Here is a 24,100-nt window from a genome sequence, read left to right as displayed (position 1 = left end):
GCGCTATTACTTACTAATTTGTTAATCAGAATTTCTTGTTAGTTAATAGTAGTTACTAGATTGTTAATATTGTGTTACTCATTTGTTCCTGTGTAGTTATTCATTAAAGGTGCTCTAAGCGATGTCACGCGTTTTTTAGGCCAAAACATTTTTTGTCACATACAGCAAACATCTCCTCACTATCCGCTGGCTGCCTGTCCCCTGAACACACTGTAAAGAAACGCGATCTCTGTAGACAGCCCTGGCTCCACACACAGCAACAAAAACAAACTGCAGCGACCCGCTCCCCAAAACATAACAAACTGTTCTAGCCAATCACCGACAAGAAGGGTTTGGGGGTGTGGTTTGGGGGGTTAGTGTGCGGATGAGGAGGAGGGAGGGTCTAGCTAGCCTCCGTTTTGTTTGACAATAGTTCGAACGTCAACAAGAAGTGACGTCACCCAGGATCGCTTAGAGAACCTTTAACGAAGGAACCGTATTCTAAAGTGTTACCTTACTCTGATTCAAACACTGATTCATTCAGGAATCAAACACCACTACCGTGTATTGCTTGGAGACGTTTTGCTTTGGCTTACTCCTGTTAATAATCAAAACAACAGCCCTCTTGCATGTATGATACTGGTTAAAAAAATGTTCCTGACACAAATAAAAGGTCAAGTAAAATCAGAACTACTCTCCTGTCCTGACAATGTCAGCGGGGGGAAAACTCATTATTGAGCCCTGAGCTGAACTCCACTGCAAAACAAACTGCTAGGGAATCAGAAGGAAACAGACATTAGCAAGAATACTGCAATGCATTTACTTAAGCACAAACTGTTGTTCCCCACTACTGCCTCCTTTCTGATGATGTGACATTTAAGAGATTTGATCTGACCATGAGTTTAATGTGTATATTCACCTTCCTCCCTGCACCCCTCCCCCAACCTACCCTAACAGCAGAAATAGGTCAGTGCATATCTCATACAGTATGACTAAAGCACCACAAAAAATAAAATATTCACGCTTCCACAAACTCACTCACAATGCTGTTATGCCTAATGTGAGGCAAGCACGCATGAGCTCATGTGTGACCTTCCTCTAATGCTCACAATGAGTTTCTCATCTTCACTGTGCACTCTTCAAACAACAGTGTGCCCAGCACTGTACAAACTGTTGTGTTTTGTTAAAGAGGAAGCCACACATGTGCCCTATCCTGTGGCCTGACCTAATTATCTAGCCATATGTCACATTTCTTCTTGAGTGTAACATTACTGTATGAATTACTATGTTTTTTCATATAAATAATGCACATATATTTGTATGTATTTCTTGCTTTTTCTCTTAGTATGTAGGCATATGCAGTGTGTGTGTGATGGGCAAAAGTCTGCATAAGATCAGTGGTTTGCTGCTACAGTATGTGGCTTCTTTAAATTTCAGATGGCTTGAAGGCAACTCTGTACCGCAGATCCCTCAAACTCTCTGTCAAGATGCACTGGGTACTGTCAAAAAAAATGTTGTACAGTAAGTCAGGCACTTTAAAAAAAAAAAGTCTGAGGTATTTAAACAGAAGCTTGCATTTCTGTTAAAGCACTACCAAAATATTCATGTGGCGAGCAGGACGAGGCCGAGAGACGTGAGAGAACGGCGCGAGGCCGGTGGCGTGAGTGGTAATGAGCGACACCTGTGAGAGGCACCGGTCTCGCATCTCTCACCGAGGAGCGGAAGCATAAAGGAGGAGTGACGACAGAGAAGATGGAGATGGAACAGGGCTGATTTTATGTTGTGTTTTGTTCCTGTTTTATTTGGCCAGCAGTCGTCCGTGAGGGGCTGCTGGCTTATACTTTCATTTTGTATTTGTTTATTTTATTATTAAAGTGTTGAATGTTCGCCGTTTCCTGCCTCCTTCTTCCTATAACAACTGAACCTCGTTACAATTCTGTACAATAATGTTTATTTATAATTTGTCTAAATCAGGTGTCTTCAGACTTTTTGATGCCCACTTTCTCAACACTGCTTTAAATGTCTGCCTGGTTATATATACCGGTAGTTATATGGGACCAGATTAAACAGGAGTTGCAATGAAACGTTTGCTTTTACTGTTCCACAACACGTTATTTTAAACAGTTTTTATTTTAGTGTCACATTTTCGGTGACTTCAAAGACACTTAAGATTTGTGCATTTCATGTAATATAACCTTTAGATAACATAATTTGAATGTTTTATCAATCACAAAATATAAAAACGCAAAAGGAACAACACTGCATAACACTACAGTATACAGTATTTTACATTATTGTGTACAACTGTTCAAAAGTTTGGGGTCTATTTTCAACTATTTTCAACATTGATAATAATAAGAACTGTTTCTTTAGCATCAAATCAGCATATTAGAATGATTTCTGGAGGATCATGTGACACCGAAGACTGGAGTAATGATGCTGAAATCATCGCCGGAATATATTACTTTTTAATATATATTTAAATAGAAAGCAGTTATTTTGAATTTTAATACTTCACAATATTACTGTTTTTACTGTATTTTTTTTTAACAAATAAATGCATACATGGTGAGCATAAGAGACTTCTTCCAAAAAACATTTAAAAATTCTTACTGACCTCAAACTTTTGACCGGTAGTTATTATAACTAAACATAATATTAATAAAAGGTATTCAGTTCATTAGAAACACTCAGTACTTGTATTTGTAAATATTCAAGAAGATCAACTATATCAAATACATTTGTATTTAAAAATTGATTGAATTTGTATCTTTATTATCTGTGTGTTCTCATATGTGAGCTCACCATAAAGACAGCAATGGCTCCACCGATGATGAAGCCAGCGATGACTTTAGACCAGTGGTTGCGGTACTCCACCACTCGATTAATCCCAGTTAGGAAAGCCAGACACATGAGCCCCAGAGAGAGCACCGGCTTGGCCAGCCGTGTCCCTTTGGCCTTCACAGAGAATGTGATGTACATCTGAGGAAGAATGGAGCACTCTGTAATACATCTTCATTCTAACCACTGTGTAAACGCTTTTCATAGTTCATTCATTCCCTGCTCACGTGTGGACATGTTTGTCTGAACACACACAGGTTTTCATTTTTACTGTTCAAACACCTGTTTAATAAACTGCACTCTAACATGCACCAATTACTCTGATCAGTGTGCGCGAATGTGTCTGATGCTGCTGACATGCAAGTGCTTTTCAAATCAAATACATTTGCATGGTTCAGCTACATTGTTTCAATTATCCAAGACATTGGCATTGACTGGAAGGGTGGCATTTGAAGGCTAGTCTAGTGGTATTTGTAGAAAACCTGTGTCGCTTTAGTCCAGAATTAAGCCCTAGGGGAATGAGGGAAGGTGGACAAAAGCGGGGGGTGGGGGAAGGGGGTATGGGGGGATTGGTCTTGTATTCAACTCACTGTAAGGGTTTGATAAAGTACAACTCTAATGTCTTGAGCAGGGAGCACCAGCGACATTCAGACAGACGTTATTCTACCAAGCATTCATTTACCTGTTCCTGTGGAATCTCACGTCTTAAAATTCAATACGATAAGCCCATAATTATTTCCATGTTTTGACCGTTTGCGGATAAATGGATGATATTATAATTCTATACTATTTTGTCTAAATAGAATGCTGCAAATGGTTTAGTCTTTACAACAATACAGTGTGACATTTCGATTTGTTAAAGATTACATTTAAATGATTTGTGTTTTTCAATATTAACTTCATGTGAGCATTAGATAACGACAAAGATAATCTAAATCTAAAAAAGCAGCATGCGCAATTAAATATCCAATATCAGCCGATACTGATTTTTTTTTTTTTTTTATCTGTAAAATCGTATGATAATAACCAGTATGGTATTAATAATTCTGTCATTACATACTTTCATCTCATTCTAAAAATATATCTTGCTGGTATTTTTTAGTGGAACACAAGTAGACATTTTTGAAGATCTGTTTCATAGAACTTGTCATTTTGATGTCAAATATTAAATAATAATATGTTTATTTTTTTATAGCGCCTTTCAAGAACCCAAGGTCGCTTCACAAATTAGAAAGTTGAATGATTTTTTAATCTGGATGCAAGCTTTGTTATGGTATATTTTACAGCTCATAAATTTGTACTTTTGTGCTACACTGGACAAGATAGCAGAAAATGGGATTGGAATGAGTGTGAGTGAGTAAATAGTGACAGAATTTAGATTTTCAGGTGAAGTACTATTTTAAGATTCCATCACAGGCAAAACGAGGTGATTAAATAATAGAGCAGCCCTTAGTCATGGTAGATCTATTGATTTTCCTCCTCTCCACTAACTCTATGACACAATGTCATTTGGATATGACAGATGAAAGTTTTTTCTGTCTATAGGGAAGTTATTTGTTTTATTATTGTAATAGGAACCATTAAATGGATCTCCTACCATCTGCCTTGAGGCTTTTAGCATTTAAAAGTACACCATTTCTGATTTATTTAATGACTGGAGTCATACAGAGTAATCAATTTGATTAGTATGATTGAAGGTTTGAAGGTTGCATGGTGAAATATGCTGTTATTTATTTATTTATTTATTAAGACAATGCACAAAAATGTGAAGTTTGATGTGTACACTAACTTGTGACACGCTTAAAGTTTAATGGATTTGACTGAGATGAAAGCCCTGAGTGAGATCTCACAGGTCACTCCAGATGTTAACATGATCAAAAATCAGAAAGCAAGGCAAAGGAACTTAAAAACCTTCAGAGAACTGATGGAAAATGAAAATCAATTTGATGTGGCCAAAGTGAATGCTGTGTTGCTGGGAGAGGCCTTGTAGCTTTTAGACTTCAAGAATAAATGGAACATGTATTTTTATGCTTTTTAAAAAGGAGTACCATTTTTTAAAAACATGTTATGAAACCCAATTCATGCCTGGATCAATACCATAGTATGGATAAAAAGCTTCTCTCATCAGAATTTGAAGGAGTGTTAGAACAAAATCCTTTAGTCTAAAATGTTAAATCTGACAAAAATGTTATTTTTCCCTGAGCTACACTTATCCTTTTTGCTGATTTAATTTATACATAAACAACCTCTTCACATGTGAAATAACATTCATAAAGCTTCCACAAACAGAATGCAACTGTTTCCAAACCTTTCTTAGCCGTAGAAAACAAGATACCTATTTGTTATTTGCTGTTTAGACTACAGTGTGATCCTTTTCTATTGTGTACTGTATGTGTACAAGTAGAGTTTACTCACAGCAACATAAACAGCTGCATAAACACTGATGGCCGCCTCTTTGGACGGAAAGGATTTGCGAGCATGCAAGACATCATCCTCATTGCCTGTGCAGGCTTCCTGTTGGTTGATGAAACGCACCACCTGTTGGCACCCCAGCGCTGTGTAGTTGGGTTTGCACACCGTCAGGAAGTGTGGGGACAGATTTCCCGTTACCACCTGCCCGGCATTTACAAAGATGTCAGTGGCAAAGAGGCCAAAAGCATACACACCTGGAGGGACACAAAGACACTGTATTATCCAGAGGCAAATTTCAGTCTTACTTAAGGAATTTACACTATCTTTCGGAAGTTTGAGGTCGGTAAGATTTTACAATGTTTTTGAAAGAAGTCTTTTATGCTCACCATGCAGGCTACATTCATTTGATCAAAAATAAAGTAAACCGTGATATTGAGAAATATTATTAATGTTTGAAATAACTGTTCTCTTACGAGAGTATCTCTCGTACTGCGTAATAGCTTACGCTAGGGGAAAACCTCTTTTCCACGAGATATTGAAGCCAAAAATTATCCTTAATTTTTTATTAATGTAAAACGCTTTGCAGCAGCAAGCAGACACAGGCGAGACAGCTCGTGCGCCTATTGGCTGCTCTTGCGGCAAATGCAGCAGCCAATCGAGAGAGACTCTGCGTGACGTAATGACCAATGGGGGCAACTCGCGCCCATATCGTCACGTCCCGCCAGAAAAGGCGTGGTCTCACTCTATAAATATGCTCGTTAGGCTGGTACAAGCTGATTTTCATCTCTTCAGCGAAGCACACGCATCGCTGGATCCGGAGTGAGAAGCCGCGCCGTCGAAGCAAGCTTTTCAGCGGGACGAGCTTCTGGAGTCGCTGGCCTCGCCGCCTTCAACTGCCGTACCTGCTGCGCTTTCCGGCGTGCTATATCCTTTTATATACCTCTGTATTTAACTCTGCTGAGAAGTGTTAGCTCGCTTACTTGACGCGACTTTCACTTCTCGTCACAAAAGAGCTGCGTCTTTTTAAAGATGCCTTCCTGTGGCTCGTGCCGCGCCCCACTCAGCGACGGAGACCGCCACGTCATCTGTGTGTCCTGCCTGGGTGAGGATCACGCGGCCATCGCACTCGCTGACGGCGGATGCCCTCATTGCGAGCTTTTGCCTATGCTGACTCTGAGGACTCGCCTGGCATCATTCTCCGAGCCATCATTCTCCAGCGCGCTCCCGAGCTATCTCCAGCCCGCCAAAGCTCGCCGGTTCGCCCGCCGGCTTCGCTCGAGTCGCTCTTTGCCCGCCCTCCGCTGGACGGCACGCTCACACGACGCTCCCCTCTAAAGCCTGCCGAGTGCATCAGCTATGCACGGACGCGCTTACACCGCCGCCGGGCAAGCAGTTCCAGCGCTGCACACTATGGCTATTCTGCAGATTTTCCAGGCCGACCTTCTCCTTAAAATGGACGAGGAAGGACCCGAAGCGATCTGCGTGGCGGACCTGAAAAGCGCTACAGACCTCGCTCTTCGCGCTGCTAAAGCCGCTGCACAGGCCATAGGGCGGAATATGGCCTCTCTCACCGTGGCTGAGAGACACTTATGGTTGACTCTGTCCGAGATGACGGAAGCCGAGCGCTCTGTGTTCCTAGACGCGCCCATTTCACCAGCGGGCCTCTTCGGATCTGCCGTCAAAGATTTCGCGGACAGATTCATGGAGGTGCAGAAGACTTCACAGGCTATGAAGCACTTCCTTCCGAAGCGCTCGAGCTCCGCTGCAGGCCGCTCTAAACAGCCGTCTGCTCGCAGCTCTCAGCCGCAACCTGCACCACCCGCCGCCGCCGCTTCACAGCGCCGCCACGCCCGAGACCAAAGACCGCGCTCTCGCTCTGCTGGACACCGCCCCCCTCAGCGCGGGCCCCGGCCGAGGATCGAGATCAAGCCCGAGGCCTCAAAGCCTTCCTAGCCACTCTAGGAAAGCGACGGTGTTCAGATCCCGCTGTGGCCGGTTCTCCACCAAAACTTCTCGCTCGGTCAGTTCCAAGCATCGTGACTGTCCCAGTGTATTTCGCAGTGAGCCAGCCGGTGTCTCAGCCCGCTTGCCTGCGCACAAAAGCCGTTTTTACGGCTACCCAGATAAATCCAATAAAGAGTGCATTTTCTGGTGTTCCGGGCACGGCCGATGGTGTTATGAGTGTTATAAGAATGCCCACGCCCAAGTGCCCATTCCCACACCCAGACACAGCCCGCCACGGTGCAGGGCTAGCACAAATAAAATCGACTCAGGTCGATTGTGCACACAATGTAGTGAACGCGCCCATAACACAATGCCCGCTTACACTACACGCTGCGTGTCCCTTGGTTTCTGTAAAAACGAAACCAACACACATTCAATCGGCCCTAACCGACAGTGTTTCCAGTGTAATAAATGTGCCCGCTGTCCCGCGCCCACATTTTCACACAAACACGCCGAATCCTACGGGATCTGCCCCGCTCACTTTCTCTGCACAATCTGCCATAGAGAAGCTGAGCGCGGCCAGGCCGCCCGCTGTAATCAGCGCGCCCCCCGCCTCGAACGCTGTAAACACGGTGTTGTGTTCCCAGTATACCAGGGCTCTCGAGCTGCCGTTTTGCCGCGGCCAGAGCCCGGATTTCATTCTACCTCTAGCTATTCACGCAGATGCGTGGTCAAAGCTTTCCGGGGTATCAGAATGGGTGCTGAACACTATAAAGAGAGGCTACTCGCCACAATTCGCTCGACGCCCTCGCCGTTATACGGCGCGTGTCGAAACTACGGTGAAAAACGAAGTGTCTCATCTACTTCGTGCCGAGATAGCGAAACTACTGAGCAAAGGGGCTATAGAACCTTTATCTCAGGCTCAGAGCGAAGGGGGCCTATACAGCAGGTATTTTCTGGTACCGAAAAAAGATGGGGGTCTCAGACCCATTTTAGATCTGCGACAGCTGAACAGAGCGCTTGTGAAACGCCAGTTCAGAATGCTTACGACCAGGAAAATCCTCGCGCAAGTGCGCCACGGGGACTGGTTTATGTCAATAGATCTGAAAGATGCCTATTTCCAAATACAAATAGCGTCCCATCACAGGCGATTCTTGAGATTCGCTTTCGAGGGCCAGGCGTCTCAATACACAGTCCTGCCGTTTGGCCTGTCCCTAGCACCCCGTACATTTACGAAGTGCATGGACGCGGCGCTCGCACCCCTGAGACTTCAGGGCATGCGAGTCCTGAACTACTTGGACGATTGGCTGATTCTAGCTCGATCACGATCGGAGCTCATAAAACACAGGGCCGCATTACTCGAGCACCTCGAGGAGCTGGGCCTCACAGTCAATTGGGCGAAAAGCTCACTGTCTCCCAGTCAGAAAATTTCCTTTCTGGGAACAGTGTTAGACTCGCTATCCATGACGGCACGCCTGTCACCGGAGCGCGGACTAAATATTCAGCGCGTCGCGAAATCCTTCCGCCACGGCTCGATAGTTCCGCTCAGAAGGTTTCAGAAAATGCTGGGGCTTATGGCCTCAGCAGCCTCTGTACTCCAGTTGGGCTTGCTTCGCATGCGCCCACTGCAGATGTGGTTGAAAGCGCGGGTTCCGCCCAGGGCATGGACAGCGGGTCTGTTTCGCCTCAAGGTCGACCTACAGTGCGTTTCAGCTCTGAAACCTTGGAAAATAACCGACTGGTATCAGTCAGGTGTAAGCCTGGGGACCGCTTCGAGTGTGAAGGTGGTGTCTACGGACGCCTCCACCTCGGGGTGGGGAGCGCTGCTCGAGGGCAGACCGCCAGCTGGCCTGTGGTCAGAACGGGAAAAGCTCTTTCACATAAACTGCTTGGAGATGATAGCAGTCGACAAAGCGCTACGGCGCTTTTGTCCCCAGGTGACAGGCCACCATGTCTTGGTCCGGTCGGACAACATGTCAGTGGTGGCATACATAAATCGCCAGGGCGGCGTCAGGTCACGAAACCTTCACAGGCTGACGGAACGCCTCCTGGTCTGGGCTCAGCACAACCTGCTCTCACTAAGAGCAGCGTACGTGCCTGGTCACCTGAATGTGGGACCAGACAGACTGTCCAGGAACAATGTTCCAGCAGGGGAGTGGTCGCTGCACCCGCAGACGGTCCAGCTGCTGTGGAGAACGTTCGGCAGAGCACAAGTGGACCTATTCGCGTCCCACGAAAACGCTCATTGCCCGAGGTTTTTCTCGAAAAGCAAGGACGCACTGGCTCATGTTTGGCCCCGCTGTCCCCTATATGCTTTTCCTCCTGTCTCGCTCCTTCCTCAAGTGTTGGAACGAATCAGGGGAAACGGATGCCCAGTGCTGCTCGTAGCGCCGCTCTGGACAAACCAGACGTGGTTTCCTGCCCTGATGCAGCTGACCAGCACTGCCCCATGGCCTGTACCATTGAGGAGAGACCTCCTCTCTCAGGCGGGGGGCTCGATTTGGCATCCTCGCCCGGAGCTGTGGTCCCTGCACGCGTGGGCCATCAATGGGTACCCGCTAGCCTCCCGGAAGGAGTGTTCAACACGATCGCGCAGGCTAGAGCTCCGTCTACCAGGCGGCTCTACTCCTCGAAATGGTCTGTTTTCTCTGCATGGTGTCAAGCCCAGAGCTTTTCACCTGTGGATTGCGGGGTTTCAGAAGTGCTTTCCTTCCTTCAAGAGCTACTGGATAAGGGCAGGACCCCATCCACGCTCAAAGTATACGTGGCGGCCATAGCAACGTTTTCAAAACCGGTATCTGGCCAGTCACTGGGGAAAAACGACTTAGTCGTGCGTTTCCTTAGGGAGCTCGGAGGCTAAACCCTCCCAGGCCCCCTTCAGTCCCGACGTGGGACCTTTCCACGGTCCTGGAGGCCATGAAAGGCGCCCCGTTCGAGCCAATCCAGCTGGTGGACATGAAACACCTGTCGTTCAAAACAGTGTTTCTCACGGCTCTCGCTTCAGTGAAGCGCATAGGGGACTTGCAAGCGCTTTCAGTAAGCGCGTCATGTATGGAGTTTGGGCCTAATGACTCGAAGGTCATCCTCAAACCTAAGCACGGGTATGTGCCGAAATCCCTCAATACACCGTTTAGGGCCCAGGTAATTTCCCTGTCTGCCCTTCCGGTTCTCAATGAGGAGGAGGACGCGAGTCTCCTTTGCCCCGTCAGGGCACTGAGAGCTTATGTGTCGCGCTCGTCTGTTTTCAGACAGACTGAGCAGCTTTTCGTTTTGTTTGGCGGACGTTCCAAGGGACTTGCCGCCTCGAAACAGAGCCCATCCAGATGGATAGTGGATGCCATTGCGCTAGCTTACACTGCAAAGGGCCTGCAGTGCCCGTTGGGTGTCAGAGCGCACTCCACAAGAGGCGTGGCCTCTTCGTGGGCATGGTCTAGCGGGGTTACCCGGCAGGATATCTGTACGGCCTGGGCCTCGCCGTCTACATTTATAAAATACTATAACCTGGAGGTACCTGCCTTACAAGCTAAGCTTTAGGCGGTCTAGAATTCAGTGCTATTTGCCCCGCTGTGCGGCCCAAATGCTGAGTCTACTACAGCTCCATGAGTATTGACACATGTATGACCATCCAGTTCAGGCTGAAAACTTTCACCCTGGCTGCGCGTTTAATTGTCATATAATAACCCTGTTGGGTGTTATTTTATAAGGAATGATGCTTCCAGCCTCTCTTCCTTCACTTTATGTGAGTTCATGGTGATTATGCACTATATGGGCCCTGGGCGTTGCCTCTGGGACTTTGGTGTTGGATCCCTGTACGCACGGTGTGTTGCATTGTGTTCCCCTAGCGTAAGCTATTACGCAGTACGAGAGATACTCTCGTAAGAGAACGTACTCGGTTACTAACGTAACCTCGGTTCTCTCTAGAGAGGGAACGAGTACTGCATATCTTGCCGTGCTTGGAATACGCTCTGGTTTCGCTTCGGCGATGAAAACCAGCTTGTACCAGCCTAACGAGCATATTTATAGAGTGAGACCACGCCTTTTCTGGCGGGACGTGACGATATGGGCGCGAGTTGCCCCCATTGGTCATTACGTCACGCAGAGTCTCTCTCGATAGGCTGCTGCATTTGCCGCAAGAGCAGCCAATAGGCGCGCGAGCTGTCTCGCCTGTGTCTGCTTGCTGCTGCAAAGCGTTTTACATTAATAAAAAATTAAGGATAATTTTTGGCTTCAATATCTCGTGGAAAAGAGGTTTTCCCCTAGCGTAAGCTATTACGCAGTACTCGTTCCCTCTCTAGAGAGAACCGAGGTTACGTCAGTAACCGAGTACGTTTTGTATTTTAATATACTTCTGTAATTGCAAAGCTAAATTTTCAGCATCATTACTCCAGTCTTCATTGTCACATGATCCTTCAGAAATCATTCAAATATGCTGATTTGCTGCTCAAGAAACATTTCTTTATACCAATGTTGATACCAACATTTCTTTATACCTAACAGTTGTGCTGCTTAATATTTTTTAGTGGAAACCGTGATACTTTTTTTAGGGTTCTTTGATGAAAAAAGAAAGGTCAGCATTTATTTGAAATAGAAATATTTTGTAACGTTATAAATGTCTTCACTGTCACTTTTGATAATTTTAATGCATCCTTTCTAAATAAAAGTATACATTTCTTTTAAAAAAAAAAAAAAACATTCTGACCCCAAACTTTTTAACAGAAGTGTGCATATGGATCAGGGGGATGATTAATTGTTCATTATTAATCCCACTAAATGAACATGTTAAATAGATAGCCCCAATATAAATATTGCACAATAGCAATGATTTAAATATGACTTCTGTTGTTTGCCTGTAATGCCTATTCACTAAACAAATCCTAATAAAAAGCACATTCAGCATTGGGTGAGTCTAGAGCTTTTTTACAACCAGAATATTGGGCTCGAAAGCAGACCAACCAGACTTAAATCTTAATGTAAGCGTGGGCAGCTTTGTCACATTGAATGTTGTCTATGAGCGAAGCAGCAGACTGAAACTAGTTTACAATGAGCGCTACCACTGTCAGTTTACTCACAGCTCCTCCGTCTGCCTCCACATTAACGAGCTTATTCATTATGCTCCAGAGGACTCCATATTTAACCAGAAACCTAATGTGGGCACAGCACTGAACTTCGGCTGAGTTGTTCTTACAACAAAACTCAAGAGTAATCATATGGTTCGTAAAACCACATGATAGCACACTTAGATGAGATGCGCGAGGTGCCGTGTAACAGACAAGAGCCAGTAAATTTACTGTACAAAACTTTCTGAAAATACAAAATGAGAATTAACAGCACAATTACTAGAAATGTGTACCTTGGATATTATACAATTTGCATACATACAGAATTTGTGGGAAAAGGCCAGTTTTTTACAAGACTTTTCCAACTCTGACTTTGAACCGATTCTGTAGAATGGCCCATATAAATAACTGCTTCTATGATCAACAGAAGATGCAAATAAGAGTTTATCTTTAAAAAAACTGTTTACCACCTGCTTTCGGCGAGTTTGTGAATAAGGCACATTCTATAACAAGCTTCATGGGAGGTGTTGATTTGAATACTTCAGCACATTCACAATCTGGTTAAGATGTTTTCCAGGTAGTTAGTGACCATTATCAAGGTTTTTGAGCTGAAATGCCACTGTTTAGTAAATTTCTTTACAATATTCAGGGGGGACCAAACATATAAGTGGGGACGTAAATGTAAAATCTTTTTGCTTCATTTTGTAAGATTATATAAATATAATGGAGTCACTAAATTAAATATATTGTGGGGGAGAGTTTGCTTCCCTCTTAGTGTTTGCTGGAGTTATGGGAGCTAATATGTAGTCTGGTGTGATTTCAGGCCAAGTAACATCCCAAAGTTTTCCCCTTCAACTCCTCTCTGCACAAGAAATATTATAAATAATTTAAGAGGATGCTTTGACATGAACCATGAGCGTCTACCCCACACAAGAAACTTGCAAGTACTGTTTGTGTGCCTGACATCTCGATTTGCCTTTTCTTCTGGTGCAGGCGCGAATGCACAAAGATAAGAAAAAGTCTAAATCTACATTTGTCCTAATTAGTGACGCTCCAGCCTGTGAAGACATACCAAGAAAGCGAAATGTCCTTCGGACCAGAGGGTTGAGGTAACAACAGTCGCCCATCACAATGATCTTCTCTCGGTTGTCTAGATCCTCAGAGACATACTGCAGCAAGAAGAGCACGGACTCTGTCACAGTAATCTGCAGACAAAACCAAAAACCAAACAAGGCACTTTTAATGGCACATTTCGTTTGTAGAATCTCCCTCTCTCTTCTCTCTTTTTTTGCTTATTTCTTGATCTTTACTTAGATCTAAGATGTAAATTAAGCTAAAATCTAATTCTCGGCTTGAAGGCAAAATCAAGAAAACAGGCTGTATTTGAGCAATTTGTAACACTGGAAGAAGAATAAAGACCAATTCATGAACACAATGGAAATGATTAGAGGTCTGATTTTCGGCTGGCCAGATGCCAGTTCCCAGCAAGGTCTTGAACCTGATTTTTTCAAACTGGCAGGGAGCACCCGGGGCAAAGGAACTATGAAAAAAAAAAACACTCGCAATTAGTGCTGGATAGGTTTGAAAGAATAAAGCTGTAGACGGCTGGGGGTTTTGTGACAACTTGCGTTGATATATGAAAAAGTTAGAATGCCTGTCATATAAGGAATTAAAGGGTTAGTTCACCCCAAAATGAAAATTCTGTCAGTAATTACTCACCCTCATGTTGTTCCAACCCCGTAAGACTTTCGTTCATCTTCGGAACACAAATTAAGATATTTTTGATTAAATCTGAGAGCTGGCTCACTCCTCCATAGGCTTCTAAAGGCCTGTTCACACTGGGACGAATTTCACGCGCGATATTCGCCGACGTTTAACGCCTCGTGACTAGACAAAGGGCGCCAATGTGAGTGTGCACACCGACGCAAAAAACGCCACGCGTAAAAGCGTAATTTTTTTTTAAAACGCCTCGGGTTTGTTTTTTTGGTTTGACGCGCAGCCTCAAAAACTATCCGACCAATGAGATTGGCGCTTTTGCTCACGTGTCTGGAGCTTCTGAAGTTACAGTAAAACACAACTTGGGGGCGCTCAAACACAAAACGGTCTTGCCGAGCACACATATGTAACGGCGAAGAAGATATACGCCAAGTAGCGTCTACAACACTGCCGGGAAGAAATAAGACGAGGAAGATGCAGGGCAAGATGAATGTAGAGCTGCTGGTCTCGTTGGTGTCGGAACTTAAAGAACTATATGACAAACGCGACAGCGACTACAACATAGGACTATTTCTGTTTTACATTAAGCGCCATCTAATGTCAGGGAATGAATTTCCATGTTCACTCGGCTCATCGTCAGCAAAAATCGCTTGGGTGTGAACACAAAAAACGCGTTGTAAAACGCTGGAGAATAACGCCCGACAATATTCGTCCCGGTGTGTACGAGAATTCTTTTTGTGCGCAAAAAACAAACAAAAATAACGACTTTATTCAACTATTTATTTCCTTCTCTGTGGGCCTCGAGTTATTTGTAGTGTAACTGCGCAGCGCTTCTGTGTTGTACGTCACACGTAGGCTCACTATTGGCCAAGGCTGGTCATGTGTGTGATGTACAACCTAGAAGCGCTGCGCAGTTACACTACGTGAACTAACTCGAGGCCCACAGAGAAGGAAATGAATAGTTGAACAAAGTCGTTATTTTTGTTTGTTTTTTTGCGCACAAAAAGTATGCTCGTCGCTTGATAAACTTAAGATTGAGCCAGTGTAGTCATTTGGACTATTTTAACAATGTCTTTAATAACTTTTCTGGGCCGGCAAGTGAGTACTGACAGAATTTTCATTTTGGGGTGAACTATCCCTTTAATCTAAATCTCTATATTATTTGGCATATATTTTGACAAAAAAATCTCATGGGAAACCCATGATCTTTTGCATAACCTTTAAGTATTGACCTTTATATATTTTAAATAGTGCTGAGAACAGGAGCGCTCAACTCCCAAAACGTTTATGGGTGCGAGTTATAAAGAAGTTTATCAAATAAAGATGAACAACCGCACTCTCTAGTTATATCCAGCCCGTTCTCATCCCAAGGCGTCATACATGTGGCGCTTTTGACATTTCGTCGAAATCTTACGCACATGGCATCCTTTAGCGTCAATATGAGACGCAGATCCCAAGGCGTCATAACCGTAACCCTACCCCAGACCTAAACCTACCCATAACAGTGCGTGTTATATTGACGCTAAAGGATGCCATGTGCGTAAGATTTCGACGAAATGTCATATGGCGTCACCTATATGACGCCAAAGGATGAGAATGTGTTGCTATATCTCATATCTTTATATGAGATATCATCAGTGTGACACACTGATGATGGCTTAGGCTGAAACGCATCTGTTTGGACATGGTAATAATAAAAAAGATATGAGATATAACTAGAGAGTGCGGTTTTTCATCCTTACTTTATATATTTCATACATATATAACTTATAATTTTCAATATTTGTATGTCATGTTACTTTAAAGTCATTGTAAAACAGAAGTTGCGATAGTCTTTTCTTCCCTATAGTGATGTACAGTATGAGTAAAACGGCTTCTCAAACAAGAAAAAAGGACGGGACTTTTTTTGTCCATTGTTAATTGATTGGATCGTTGGATCATTGGGTTTTGCTACTGCTGTGATCTCATATGAGTGACAGGTTGTCCCGCCCTTTTCTGAGATTGTGCCCAAAGGAAGGTGAAACTAGTTGAAACTTTTCATCATGGTGCCTCAGTTCTTAAGCCTTGTTCAGACTCTTAGTCTAAGTACAAATTTTTGACGATCATTTATAGCAAAATTATAGCAAATGTAAACAGGGAAAAAAAATACATGAAATCTGATTTTTACAATTTTTTACATTTTCACTTTTCTTCCTATATGTCACTTTCTCACGCCACGTTAAATGTAAACACGTCGACATTGTTGCAGAAACATAGTTTCACGAGTTCACACTAACAAATAAGTCCGATAGAATAATAAATGGTATGCATATTTGACGTGCTGTCCCGAACTCCCCCCGTATTCCTGGCTGTAGAAGGAACAAGCCAAGAGTGAGGCGTCGGGGTGGTGGAGGGATGCTGAAAACTGTCAAGGAATGTTGGTGAGTTGACTGAGTGCCTATATATACTTCCTCTCATGCTGATGGGATAGTCATGATGATTGTTGATGAAGAAGTTAATTGGATTGATTATTTGAACGTGTTCCTCCCGAACTTTGTTTCATGAAACATCATTTCATTGTGTTGTTGTCAATGTGCAAGTCACGCAGAAAATTATAAATGGAGACATCTCTGTGGTCCAGTGATGAGGTGTCTTCACTTCTTTCTCTGTGAGGCATAGACGGCAGCACGGAATATTGCCGCTCATAGACGTATTAGTAGCTATTCCATACCACGACTACACTTCATTGTCATATCCCATTGCAAACCCCTTCATGTTGTTTTTGGCATAGTTCTACCAACACAATGTCATTGCTATGGAAACCAACGCTGACATTCTAGAAAATGAAAGACAGCCACGGGACACATATCGGATCTGAACAATTGCGATACACAGTGTGGACTGTCAATTATTTAGATCAGATTCCAATTGGAAACACAAAAAAATTGGATTTCAACCAGACTGATCTCATGAAATGGCGTATGTATGACACGCCAATTCGTATTTCCATTTTTGGCGTGCTATCAACACGCATAATCGCTTTTCAGCGTGTTTATCAACGCCTTTGACTTAACGTTATATTACTGTATTATGCATATATAAATATATGACCTACCCCAACCCCGTCCCTAAACCTACCCGTCACTGGGGTTAATACCATTTATGAGTCTTCTCCTACCATCCTAGGAAAAGAAATATCGCTACACAGATGTAGATATAGATTTTGCTTCGTTTCGCTCTGACATTTAACGGCGTAGACATACACGCGGAATCACTCGGATGTTTAATGGCGTAGACATACACGCAAAAGATTTCGGCGTGGACATACACGCGGATATTTCAAAATGCGTATAGATAACACGCCACTTGAATTGAAAGTGGCGTGTATGTTTACGCAAAGTCATGATGTCATGTTGCTTCAACTGACAATATAATGACGCTTTTCCACTGCATGGCACGGCTCGGCTCGGCTCGGCCCGGTTTGCTTTTCCATTGCAGTTTAGCACTGCTTCAAAGTGGGTGGGATTATAGACTGATTGTTATAGTTGCGCCGCCTCTACTGCCATGACATAATCGTAAACACGACACAAACAAACGCACAACACAGGAACAATGGAGCATATCGATGGAATGGTGTTCTTGATTCTCGGCATGGATGTTTTTCACTGCAAGACGAAGAAGTTTATTTGTTCGGGTTTGGTGTCTCGTGTCGCAAATCCAATGACGCTGGTCAATCAGTGATCTGCAGTGGTTACACGTCACATTTTAGTATCGGTTCGGCTCGCTTGGAACTTCAACCGAGGTGGTACTATTTAAGTGAGCCGTACCGAGCCGTACCCAGCTGTGGATAAATGTAATGGACGTAGGCCAGTAAAAGCTGTGTGTGTAAACCTCACTCCCCTGGCCTAAAGACGAACGCTAGAGGCTGCAGTCTTTAGCGTCCTTATTAGTGCACCCGCCTCCCATGCCGGAGACCCAATTTCGAATCCGAGTAGGGCCAGTTACATAAACAAGGAAGTTTTTCGTTAACCCATGTTTGTCGAGCCCTTTTTACTGCGACTTATCAAAAAACCAACAGAACGTTTTTTTGTTGTAACTCAAATACATGATTTTGTTGTTTAATGTGTACACTTCCTGTTTTCTTGCTACCTATAGCAGCCTCATAAAATGCTAGACAGGTTACTCATTTGCAACTTTGTTTCACGTCACAGCTAACCAGTTCACAGCATGTGAAGGGTTAAGCTGCATCAGAGCCTGGTACCGTTATTTCAATACTTCTACCAATGTGAAAAATCACAGGAAGCGACAGGTGAACTTGTGAACTCTTGCGCTAAACTCAACAGTGCAGCAAACTCCAGGTTACAACAGCAGTAATATCTCAATATTAGCACGGCTGAGCGAGCTTTTGAAGTGGGAACTCTACGCCAAGAGTCTGAGGATATATCACTTTGACATCACTTGTTAGTACTGCAGTATGAAACTCTTCTATTTATTGATTACATGTGAGGTATGTACAATAAGCTCAGAAAGACAATTTGTATTTTTTATTTATTGTATTTATTATTAAAATTAAGAAGCGTCAGATAAATTATGTGTGGTGGTTGATTCTTTCAGAATGACATTCTTTCTGCAGAATGATATTACTGAATGACAAATGTGTTATCCTTTTACTTCACTTTTATGACATATTCCTTTAGATCATCAACAGAAAATAATCCATAAAATGGCAAATTCTGAGATTTCATTTTCATAATTAATAATAATAATAATTCTACAAAAGGAATTCATATTTCTTAACAAATGCAACTCGGGACTGTGAACATGGATTGACATGACTCACTGTTCATTTCGAATAGACATCAAGCCATCCTGGCCCATATATGTCACACAGCCAAGCCTGATGAGTGAGACGGTTCCTCTTACTGTCATATGGGCCGTCCAAAAATTCTTTAATTTATTTTTTATTTGTTTTCATATTTAATATGAAGAATGTGAGATACAGCCCAAAGGAAGAATTCTATGAATCTGCCTTCTGCCTCCAGCAACACATGGCCTAGGGTCAAGAAGACAATCTCCTCTTTTATCGGGGAGCACATATAACCACTACATCATACAAGAGATGTTTGGTTTCAGAGCACTTATACATGCTGACCTGCTAAAGCCCCCATCATTTTGCAGTGTGCTTTTATATGTGCCTTGACAGTTTTAAATGGCAAAAACCTGCCAGACAGAAGGTTTTAACTGTTATTATAAGGTTTGAATGCTTTTACCTTTGTACAGTTTTGATGCTTGAGACACCACCGGTCGGTATATACACTGTATCACAAGTGCCACAGCAAGCAACTGTATGTTTGTTAAGTGCTTCAGAGATGACTTAGTTTGGCCAAAATAAAAAATTATGTCATCAATTAATCATCATCATGTCGTTCCCAATTCATATGATGTTTTCCTTTTATTAAACACAAAAAGAGAAATTTTGAAGAATATACTTGTGATTTTTTCCCATCCAATTACATTAACTTTGTGCTTTCAAGCTTCAAAAGGACACAAACGCACCATACGTAAATATATCATAAAAAAGAAGCTATATATACAGAATGATAGCTTTATGTAATGAACAAACCAAAATCTAGGAAATTCCATTTCCAACACATAAGATAAAGATAATCATAATTATGACATAAAACTCAAAATTATGAGGCAAGTTGACATTTTGACAAAGTAATAATTATAACAAATATAGCTGCAAGCAGCCATTCCGGGGCCAAGCGCAAACGCAGACGACAAGACATGCCAACATGGCTGGAAGTTTCAGACCGATAGCAGGAAGGAGCAATTAAAGACATTTAAAGATGAATTTAGGCAAATGGCTAAAAAATCATATATACAGTAACTTTTAAGATGATTTAATGGATTATCACTTTCGACCAATAGGTGGCGCAGTTACGAAATCGATGTGATGTGGTCAGAGTGAGGTGACAATGACACATACAAAGTTTGGTGTCAAAATATCAAGGCATTGCAGAGATAAAGACTTAATAGTCATTTTGGCAGCATGTCTCAACTTTGCTGCTGCGGTATACGAAAACGGTTTTGTCTATCGTCACGAAATCCATAACTTTTAGTCGGCACGGTATGGAGATGACACGATTCGATTTTGGTGAAAATCGGACGAATGGTCTAGGAGAAGTTCGAAAAAGAAGGTTTTGAAAGTAAATAAAGATGGCGGACAGGAAGTTCGTCCAAATACGTCAAACTTGGTATCTATGTTCTCGGCATGACCCAAGGAATCTATTAAGACCAGTGTCATTACAATAAGCACATTTTTTAAAATGTTATTAGCATTTTTGGAAAACTAATTTTAACTTTTGACCAACAGGTGGCGCTGTCTTGAAATCTTTTGAGTACCTTCAAGGCAAGGTGCTGGTAACAAATTCTAAGTTTCGTAATGTTACAGCAATGTGTTCATTAAGTATAGCATTTCACATCACAAAACTGCATTGAAATCAATGGGATTTTCATGTTTTGTTCTATTATAGCGCCACCAAGAGGCAAAATCCCACCATTTTTTTCATGTGTCCTCAGAGTGAGCCCCTACATCTGTGTGTCAATTTTGGTGAAGATATCTCGATTAACTTCAGAGTTATAGACATTTATGTGAAAAAACACGTAAAAAATGACCGCTACGTGACTTTGATTGAATTTTACGACCCCTTACTATCAATATTTTGGCATTTGGGCATTGGCATATAGCTATCGACCTATGTTTCCAATTTTCTGACGGTGGTTTCGTCTCGATCGGACTAACGGTTTCGAAGATATCGGCAAATGTTTTTTAAGCGCTAAATCAAAAAAGTCGAAATTATGAGATAGTCATAGTTATGACAAAAACAAAATGATGGATAAAAGGTATAAGCAATAAAAGCATAAATTCAAATTTGTATATGATAATCACAACTTATAATTATGACTTATGTGAAGTATGTCATAATTTAAACTGTTTATCTCAGAATTATAACAGCTCACCAGACAGGAAAATTGTAACAACTCCAATTACTTTTTTTTCCTTACACAAAGCTATCGTATAAATTCAGAAAGAATTGTAATACAGCACATGAGTCATTCACTTTTTTATGATACTTTTATAGTGATTTTGTGTTTGAAACTTAAAAGCTCCAGTCAGCATTCATTATAATTTCATGGCTAAATGACTTACAGTTTCTTTAAAAGAAACTGCCATTTGTGTTACACAGAAGAAAGAAAGTCACACAGTTTGAAACAACATGAGGATAAGTACTTCTGCATAAAAATTCGAGATACTGTAAACGTATCAGTTGTCTTGTCAGAAATGGCCACCAAGTTAAGCATGCCAGCAATATTTGGGACTTACACTGTATAAGCCTTGCACTTTTAGAACCCGCCGGGCTGATAGCTGACCTTTACTGTCCACCGCAGAACACGCTTGTTGAGACCAGATCGAAGTTTTCACTCCACAACTTGGCTCAAAAGTGATGCTTTCAGCAAATGGGTTATAATAATAGTCATTTGGGGCTGAATTTGTGTGGCCTTAATATAAGGCCATGCAGAGTGTTTTCAGATCGATTGAGCAAATCCATTGGAATTCTTATGAGAGATGAGAGCAGGGAGGCTCAGTAGTGATCCTGGTGCTCTTTAATTGATCCTCGGAGCTGCCAATATCTTGCTCATCATAAATTCTCTTTTAATATACTGTAGGCACACAGAGCTAGAGTCCAGAGCCAAAAAAATTACTCTCAAAGACAGATTCCAAGATTCAGTGTGGCCAATAGCAAACATTAAGCAATGGCAACCCTGCAGATGCAAGCTTTTCAACTTAATTACTGATCTCTTTCAACTTACATTTCTCATTCTTAAAAGACCAACTTCTCTGAACTATGCTATGTTAATTTAAAAGACCATTTACTAAGTGGCAACTTTTGTTTGTTTTTTTGTTTCTATTTTTGAACTGCAATATTGTGAAATATTTTTGCAACTTAAAATAAGTTTTCTTTTTAAATATATTTAAAAAATGTAATTTGTTCTTTTATTCTCATTTATTCATTGACTCATGATGGCAATGTAGATTTTTTTTTGCAGCCATAACTCCAGTCTTCAGTGTCACATGATCCTTCAGAAATCCTTATGCTAATTTGATGCATAAGAAAAAATGTCTTATTATTATCGTAGTTGAAAACGGTTGTAGCCTACTGCTTAATATTTTTGTGGAAATATATCTGTGATACATTTTTATTTTCAGGGTTCTTTGATTAATAGAACAGTATTTATTTGAAATATATATATTGTAACATCATAGGCAACACGTCTAAGTTGACATTATAAATAACAACTTAATGCATCCTTGATGAAAGGATTAATTTATTTTCTTTTACTGACCCCAAATTTTATACACTGACCCACCATGAAAGGTGCAAAAATACACTGTTAGACTGTAATCAGAAACCATAATTAATTTGCAATCTAATATGCACAATTAAATATGTATAATTGATGTTTTAAGCATTTCATTATGAACTTACACTGATCATTTCATAAATATCAGTAGGCTACATTTGTTTACTTAATATGCCACATTCTTCTAAGTGTATAATTATTTCTTTACATTATGTTATCTTTACTTTGCAGGCAGGCTGGCTCAATATATGAGACCCTATCAACAGGACATTTCAACTATTTAGGCTATACAATTCACAAACTGATTGACATTACGCTATTATATATAAATAAAAATATTGCCAAAAACTAGGCCTACTGCTCTTTCTAAACTAATTTATCCTTCAACATACACTCACCACAAGTGCAGGGACACCTGCGACCACCGCGTACAGGACAGCTGGTGGGATCGCGCCGGACTCCTCTGGTCCGAGATAGGGCTTCGTATAGGCTTTATCATGACAAAAAAATCCCTGGATGTGCACGCTGAAAGTATCGGTGTACTCAAAGTAGTATGCCAGCATGACAGTACCAGCCATGATCACCAACTGAAAGTAAAGCATTGTCGATAAGGGTCAAACAGATCCTGGGAAATAAGTGAAGGTTCTTCGGCTTCGTATCCTAGTCCTACGATAGCACTAGCATGATTTCCTCTTATTCCATTATCATTCTTCCAAATAAATCCGCCAGAAATAGTAGCGCATTGTGTCCGTGACAGAGCGCTTTAAAAGTGCGCTGCAGTCTATGAAAATGAATTGGGTTAGAGCTCGAGCAGGCTGGGCAGCAGCATTCCTCAGTAGGCGTTCCTCTGTTTCCTCTGTGATGGGATGCCTGCACAAAAAAATGCACTTGAACTGTTTTAAGTTATTATTGATTATCGAATCTTTCGTGCTGTTTCGTGCATTATTTGACACCTCCAAATATTTCATACCTGGAGTCTCACTTTGCTGCGCATTAGGACTTGTGAAGCAAGTTGCTCTTAACAACATGGAAGACCATGCAGCTAACAGTTGTCTCTAAACAGAAATACTGAAATAATGCCTGAAAATATATTATTATTTTTTTATTAAAAAAAATAAATGTCTTTCTTCAGGATATTTAATTTGCATACTGTTGATGTAGGAATGTAGGAAAGGCTTCGATGTATTTTTGAAGACTTATGAGGAACTGTGAGCTGCTGCCCTCTTGTGAATATCTGTTAGACTTTGAAAAAGATGTAGTAGTTTCACATTTTAAAAGCAGATAACATAAAAAAAAACATTGATTCTACATGTTAAATAAAAATGTAAAAAGGTACATGTGCATATTAAGGTTACACTTACGTTTTGTTTGCGCAGCTGGCTCTTATTCCTCAAAATAATGCCAGAGCTTGTTGTGGGTTTTGTATTGACACCTACTGGTCTGGATGCTTTGAGTTTGTTTAGCCTACCACATGCAGAAGCTTCATTGGGAATTTGTTTGTTTTTCTTTTTGTCTGGTTTGTTTCATTAGACTGACTTCGTCATACTCATATTCTAGTCAGAATGTGAGTCTGATACTGCTCCATAGGGCTTTGATTATGAGGCATGTCTTAACCGAACCAGGAAAAAAAAAACACTGCACTCAATTGGATAGACCTACAACCAATGAGAGCAACGCAGTAAGTCAACTACTTTGCATAGCACAGTTGTCAACTACAGAACTCAAATGCACGCACGCTGGAA

General features: G+C 41.9%; 1 protein-coding gene across 1 annotated transcript in view; it reads right to left on the bottom strand.

Annotated features, from left to right (window-relative positions):
- Positions 1-23,077, bottom strand: part of plppr5a (phospholipid phosphatase related 5a) — a 33,642-nt gene extending 10,565 nt beyond the window's left edge. The window contains exons 1-4 of the mRNA XM_056234716.1: positions 22,757-23,077; positions 13,306-13,438; positions 5,236-5,486; positions 2,785-2,961 (exon numbers count right to left, since the gene is read on the bottom strand). Coding sequence (XP_056090691.1) covers positions 2,785-2,961; positions 5,236-5,486; positions 13,306-13,438; positions 22,757-22,960 — 765 coding nt within the window. The 5' untranslated portion in view covers positions 22,961-23,077. The remainder of the gene's footprint in view (positions 1-2,784; positions 2,962-5,235; positions 5,487-13,305; positions 13,439-22,756) is intronic.
- Positions 23,078-24,100: the final 1,023 nt, after the last annotated feature.

Source organism: Rhinichthys klamathensis, unplaced genomic scaffold (genome assembly GCF_029890125.1).
Source record: "Rhinichthys klamathensis goyatoka isolate OS25496 unplaced genomic scaffold, OSU_Roscu_1.1 h1tg000402l_1, whole genome shotgun sequence".
In the NCBI taxonomy this organism is placed as follows: Eukaryota; Metazoa; Chordata; class Actinopteri; order Cypriniformes; family Leuciscidae; genus Rhinichthys; species Rhinichthys klamathensis.
This window is presented reverse-complemented; position numbering and strand designations above follow the sequence as displayed.